Source organism: Salvia hispanica, chromosome 1 (genome assembly GCF_023119035.1).
Source record: "Salvia hispanica cultivar TCC Black 2014 chromosome 1, UniMelb_Shisp_WGS_1.0, whole genome shotgun sequence".
In the NCBI taxonomy this organism is placed as follows: Eukaryota; Viridiplantae; Streptophyta; class Magnoliopsida; order Lamiales; family Lamiaceae; genus Salvia; species Salvia hispanica.
Genome location: NC_062965.1, coordinates 28,229,694 through 28,236,247, shown reverse-complemented (window position 1 = coordinate 28,236,247; position 6,554 = coordinate 28,229,694). Strand labels below are relative to the sequence as shown.

Here is a 6,554-nt window from a genome sequence, read left to right as displayed (position 1 = left end):
AAAAGTTGGGGTCACAATTTGGGGATTTCGGGATTTTGTAAATACATCATGAATTAGATTATGATTTATTTATGCCATTTACTAAAAATAAATTGTTATGGAGGAATTCAATTTATTGGGTGATTAACACTTACTAAAAATAAATGTTATGGAGGAATGCAATTTATCGGGTAATTAACACTTACTAAAAATAATTGTTATGGATAATTGCAATTTATTGGGTAGGTATATCATGAAAAGTCTATCCAATGGGCATATATATTTAGTAGGACTATTCAAAAATTAAATAAGAAAAATAATCAGAATCTTATAACTAAAGACGGTGTAATTTTTCATTAGTTTTTCTAACTCTTCTTAATTAATACTCCCTCCGTTCCATAGTAATGGAGACATTTCTTTTCGGCACGGAGATTAGAAAAATTTTGTTAGGTGAATTAAGTAAGAGGAGAGTAAGGTGGAAAATGAAAAAGGTAGAGAGATGAAGAGAGAATAAAGTAAAAGAGAGTAAAGTATGTGTAGAAAAATGTGTTAACTTTTACTGAAAAAAGAAATGACTCTATTAATATGGAACGTACTAAAATGGCAAAATGACTCTATTACTATGGAACGGAGGGAGTATTTATTTCCAATTTTAAAATACTTACAAATTTAAATATTTAAGGCTCCATAGCAATTATTAAAAAATTAATAGTAGTAACTATTACTCCTAATTTTTTGGAATCATTCTTAATATAACAATAACATAAATAATAATTATTAAAATAACTATTATTGTTATTATTATTACAATTAATTAATAATTTATGAAAAATAAATTAATGTAATTAAATTTATGAATCAGAATCAGAATCATATAAATAACAATATCACTACTTATTATTTTTAGGGATATTGGCACCTAATATCATGGAACTTTCAAAAAGTTAGATTTTTTCCACAAATTTTGAAATTGACAAATAATATCCACGAACTTTACCCCGAGTCTGTTATTTCCCACTAATGAAAAAAGTCCGGCTATATTAATACATTGAAGAACAAATTTGGAGGGTGTGCTTCAAGAAAAACTATTCTCAAAGATTGAAAATCTTGAAACTCTCAAAGTTGTTGTCGAGAAATTAAGAAAAAAATCCGTATCATGATGTTAGTTGCGGGAATTTTTTTATTGGTGAAAAATAACAAACTCGAGGTAAAGTTCGTGATATTAATTATTTGTCAATTTCAAAGTTCGTGGGAAAAATTCAACTTTCTGAAAATTACAAGATATTAGGTGGCAATATCTCTTACCTTTATTATTTCGCTAAATAAATTTTAGTATAATTTTAAAATTAGTAATAATAAGCTTAATTAAAAACTCTAATATTTAGTTAAAGAAAAGCTTGCTTTGGTTTTTATATTAGTTAATTAATTAAAATTAAATTATTCAACACTGTAAATTGATAACTCTAACAAATTTTTTTTTTAATGTTTCCAAACACGTGATATAGTATATCAGGAATCATATTTCGTACCTGTATTCTTAAACACGTGATAGGACATATTTTTAATAATAAACAATTTTTTAGAAGAATCTAATTTTGTTGTTGTATTAACTAAAATTATGCTCGGATAAGTATCAAATTAAACTGTGCATAGAAAAAAAGTTAGAGATTGGATTTGCTTTCGAATACGGTTTAACTCTCAATCAATTCTTGCGAATTTGGCACATGGCGGCCATCTGTTCTCTTCCTCATCACCACCCTGTTCAATCACACAACTTATGCTCAACAAAAAATGGAGCTACAAATATCCAAAAAAAAAGAAAATTTGAGCATTAGTTTACCATGATTCTCTTGTTTTTAGGCTAAGACTTCACAAACAGAGGTTTCTTGGTTCTCAATCGCCAGCTTGATGATTTATGATTTTATTTAAAAAAATAATTTTGATGATTAAATAGTTAAAAATTATTTAAATTGGTCTAAATTTTGATTAAAATTGTTGCCTGTTAAATATTAACGGAATTGTTAGCAGATGACCAATTGTAATCCGATTTGAAATGTACAAAATCAAAAAATTCAAAAGATAAAGTTTATGACAAAAATGAGGCATATGTTCAGGACCAATTTTGAGCAATACTCTTAAGAAAACTAAAATTTAAATTTATAACGTTAAAATAAAAGAAATTTAGCATAATTTATTTTATTAAGATCTTTAATGGAGTATATACTGTTTTAAGGGCAAAATCGATATTTGCTTCTGAACACATTTTAAACCCCCAAAAACAAGACCTATAACCCCAAAATTCAATCTTGCTTCGCCATGGAAAGAATCACTCCAGAGTTGGAGCTCTACACCATTCCCAGCTACTCCAGTAAGTATCCATGAATCCACCATCCCCCCATCTCTCCATAGTTATAGCACACACGACTACAATTTCGCACTTCATTAGCCCTAATCTTGAAATCTGTGTTTTTTTATTTCTTGATTTATCGAAAAAAACAGGTTGGTTCTCTTGGATTAACATTCACGAAGTCGAGAAGTTTTCTCTGCGCGAATTCTTCGACGGCAGCTCAATCACCAGAACGCCCAGAATCTACAAAGAGTACAGGGACTTCATCATCACCAAATACAGAGAGGACCCTTCCAGAAAGCTCACTTTCACCGAGGTCCGGAAGTCGCTAGTAGGCGACATCAGCGTTCTCCAGAAAGTTTTTACGTTTTTGGAGAAATGGGGTCTCATTAATTTCAACGTTTCTGGTAGTGATGTGGGGGGAAATAGTCGTGAGGGGGGCTCTGGAACGGCGTCGTTTGGGGATGAGGAGGAGGAGAGGGAGGGGGATTGGAAGGGGCGGATGAAGGTTGAAGAAGGTGCTCCTCATGGGGTGAGAGTGGTGGCAGCGCCCAATTCCATGAAACCGCTAGTGGCGCCGCCCCAACCGCCTCCTTCTGTGGGAGGGGATGGCGGCGGGGTTGTTGGGGAGGTGGGAGAAAGTGGGTTTAAGTGGCCGCCGTTGGCCTCTTATTCGGATGTTTATGGGGAGTTGATGTTGCAGGAGGAGAGGAACAAGGGTGGTGTGGTGTGTGGGAATTGTAAAGACAATTGTGATTCTAAACAGTATGAGTATACGAAGGTACCGTAGCTATGCCTATACCTTTCAAGTTGTGTTTTCTTGTTACAGAATATCGAACTTACTATCTGAACTAGTCAATCAGGATTCAGGAAAAGTGCAATGTTTCTGTTTTTTCATGTATGTACGTTATAATATCATTTTAAGAGAAACTTTGTATGCCTTACTGTTTATATGCCATCCATGACAAAGGATTGTTGCCTTGAATTCTTGCTCAAGTTGAATTACATACCTTTAATTTGATGCCTAGGAAACAGATAAGCATCCTCTATGTAACTAATTGGTTTATGATGATTTTGAGTACTTGCAAATGAGTTATTCTAACTCCTTAACACTAAAGCCAAAGCATATACCTTGTCTCTTCAGCTGGCTGAATGAATTTATCATGTATCCCTCCTATCAATCACCAGTCTCTCTCCTATTAATTTGTTCTTTCCAATTTATAATAAGAAAAGTTATGATTATATTAAAGCTTGGAACCCTCTAAATTATGTGATTTGGAAATTCTCAGATTCAATCTGTCTGTTTTAACAAAATTTATGGGTGTTAAGTACAATTTGGATAGCTATGGCCTGAACTGCCACGGGTAGCTATGTCTGTTTCCACTTCACTCCAATTGTTACTTCAAATGCTCCATAGGGTCATTTTAAAGAGGTTGACGGTTCTTCTTGTTTTGTTAAATGAGATGTTTCTTCTTGCTTGCTTTCCTTTCTACAACATCTTGCTTTGTCCGCGCGTACACACATTTACACTTATGCATAGGTTTTAGAAAATATACCTGGTAAAAAGGGCATATTATGCAGTGATTCTAGAAAATAACAATTGCTTAGTGTTAATATGTAGCTATCTGTTGAAGATAGGTTGTAGTGTTAGTTTGCATCTTAGATGCTGAAGTAAACCCAAAAAAGAGACATACAGGTAATATGTGATGACTTGCACTTCTTCAAAATCACCATTTCTTTCTGTTTTGCCTGTATCAGGAGGCAAGTTTTATTCTTTGTGAAAAATGCTTCGAAAGTGGGAATTATGAGAAGGAAAAATCGGCAGATGACTTCAAGTTAAAAGATACTGTTAATCAGGCAGTTGGCTGGACAGAGGAGGAAACTCTACTTCTTTTAGAATCTATCTTAAAGCATGGAGATGACTGGGATCTTGTTTCTAAGAATGTTCAGACGAAAAGTAAACTGGAATGCATCTCAAAGCTTATGCAGCTGCCATTTGGCGATCTTATGTTGGGGGCTGGTCTTAGAAAGGGTGGATTATTGGATATAATTGGTGATGGCAAACAAGCACTGGTACCTTCTAGTGAATCACTAGAATCTGTGAAGGCTGAGGAACAAAGCTCCGAGGTTCAGAATAAGGATCAGCAGAACGGAGATGCCAATTGCGAAGGTCCTCCAAGGAAACGAGTGTGCACTGGACCAACTTCTGATGCTGGAAATTATATGATGAAACAGGTGCTTAATCAACTTCTACGAAAAGCTGTATATGTTGTTTGGTGTTGGTCTATTGACGTCAAGTTTTTCATATCAACCATTCTGAAAATCATAACTTATACTGCTTGACAATGATGAGATTGCATTTAATCTTTTTGAAGAATTAAATAGCCGTGTAGTGTTCTGGGGTAACTCGCATTTAATTATACTGCTTGTTATGATCTGATTCCCTCTTTACTAAGCTATTGTCAAGTTTGTTGTTATTTGTGTCTGTGTTGGCTTTTGACATCTAGTCCACCAGGTAACTCGCATTTCCACGATGTTGGATCCACATATCACAGCTTCGGCAGCTGATGCTGCTGTTACTTCCCTTTGCTACGAGAACCAGTGTTCAAGAGAGCTATTTGACGACAATGATGGCAAATTTTTTGACTCAATAGCCTCCCCTGAAGCCAGTAATCCTGAGAGGTATGTGTCTAATTTTCTGTCAGGTCTTACATCTTCAGATAAAGTATTGAATATTAAAGTCAGATTAAACTTGTTTCTACTCATCAGAGACGCAGATTGCGATGCTGATAATGCAGAAGAAGATAAAAACCCCAATCAATCAGGTATAAAGAGTTACATTTTATTTGATTCCAATCACGCTCTTCTTAATCTGTATTACCTCCGTTCATCAGAACTTATGGAGCTGTTGTTGATATACCAAATATATGACAATTTTTTGCAGAAATTGGGGGGATATCATCTGTGAAGAATATAATACCACTAAATTTGAAAACGCGGGCTGCAACTGCAACAGCACTTGGTGTAGCTGCTGCAAATGCAAAGATGTTGGCTGATAAGGAGGAGAAAGAGATTAGAAACTTGGTTGCTATTATGATTGAGACTCAGGTTTTATTCTTGAGATAAATCACAAAGCATCTGACTTTAAAACTAGGATTCTGAAGTATGAAAGAAATTTATTTGACATGTTTGTTTTATAAATTGTTGCAGCTCAAGAAACTGCAGGACAAGGTGAAGCATTTTGAAGATCTCGAGTTAATTATGGAAAACGAAAACACCCAACTTGAAGAAGCCGAGCAATCTCTCATCATGGAGAGACTGGACGTGTTACAAAGGGCGTTCGATGCTGGTATACCCAGATCAAAAGGAGCATAACTTGACCAAGTTACAAACAGATTCTCTTTCACATTTGCCTGTATTTGTTGTTATACATTAGTTCTACTAATTGATTGATAAAAAGCTAAGTAAATGCACGATTTGTAAACCCTAGTGGCATTCAATATTTAACTCTAAATTGAATGAATATATTCACATTAATCTATTTTTCATATAAGATGTGTTATATTGCTAACTCACTCTTAAGTTGATATCTACAACTAAATAATCGATAATCAATCATTGAATCAAGGTATAAGATCATCCACGAATATCAATACAATGCATAAATAATGTTGATTAATAAAAAGTTAGTTATAACTAACTTTTAAAAAATATCTTAAAATTTAAAATGATTATAACTATACCAATTTATATTATTTTTTATACAAAATATATCAAATTAAAGATAATTTTATAATGATTCTAACTAGATATCACTTGCATATGTTCTGATGTCAATTTTTTTTTATTTTTAAATTTCGTAATTATCAAGTAGCAGTTTAATGTCGATGTAGCTATCAAAATATGTCAATATAATACATATACAATGTCCATATTAAATTGTGTTGACATATTCAATGAATTGTATTCATGTTTAGTAAACTATATTGACAACTTGATTCAAAACCCTAATTTTGATAGGTTTCTCATCTTTTTTAAAATTTAAATAAAAATAAAATAAAATTACACATGAAAATTTATAGAACACTAGATCTTTATAAATCTTATAATTTTAAATTAGTTATAGTTAACAATTAAATGTTAAATTAGCAATTGATCACACATCTTTTCTAGTTTCTTTTTTAATCCCTATTAATTACCCTTAAAATTTCAAAAAATATGTCATTGT

At 32.9% G+C, this 6,554-nt stretch overlaps 1 protein-coding gene across 1 annotated transcript; it reads left to right on the top strand.

Moving 5' to 3' along the window:
• The first annotated feature begins 2,247 nt into the window (after positions 1-2,247).
• Positions 2,248-5,874, top strand: LOC125220234 (SWI/SNF complex subunit SWI3A). The gene is made up of 7 exons (XM_048122400.1): positions 2,248-2,347; positions 2,479-3,107; positions 4,085-4,561; positions 4,842-5,008; positions 5,096-5,151; positions 5,271-5,434; positions 5,537-5,874. The coding sequence occupies exons 1-7, from the start codon at positions 2,296-2,298 to the stop codon at positions 5,699-5,701; spliced, it is 1,710 nt and encodes a 569-aa protein (XP_047978357.1). The 5' UTR covers positions 2,248-2,295; the 3' UTR covers positions 5,702-5,874.
• Positions 5,875-6,554: the final 680 nt, after the last annotated feature.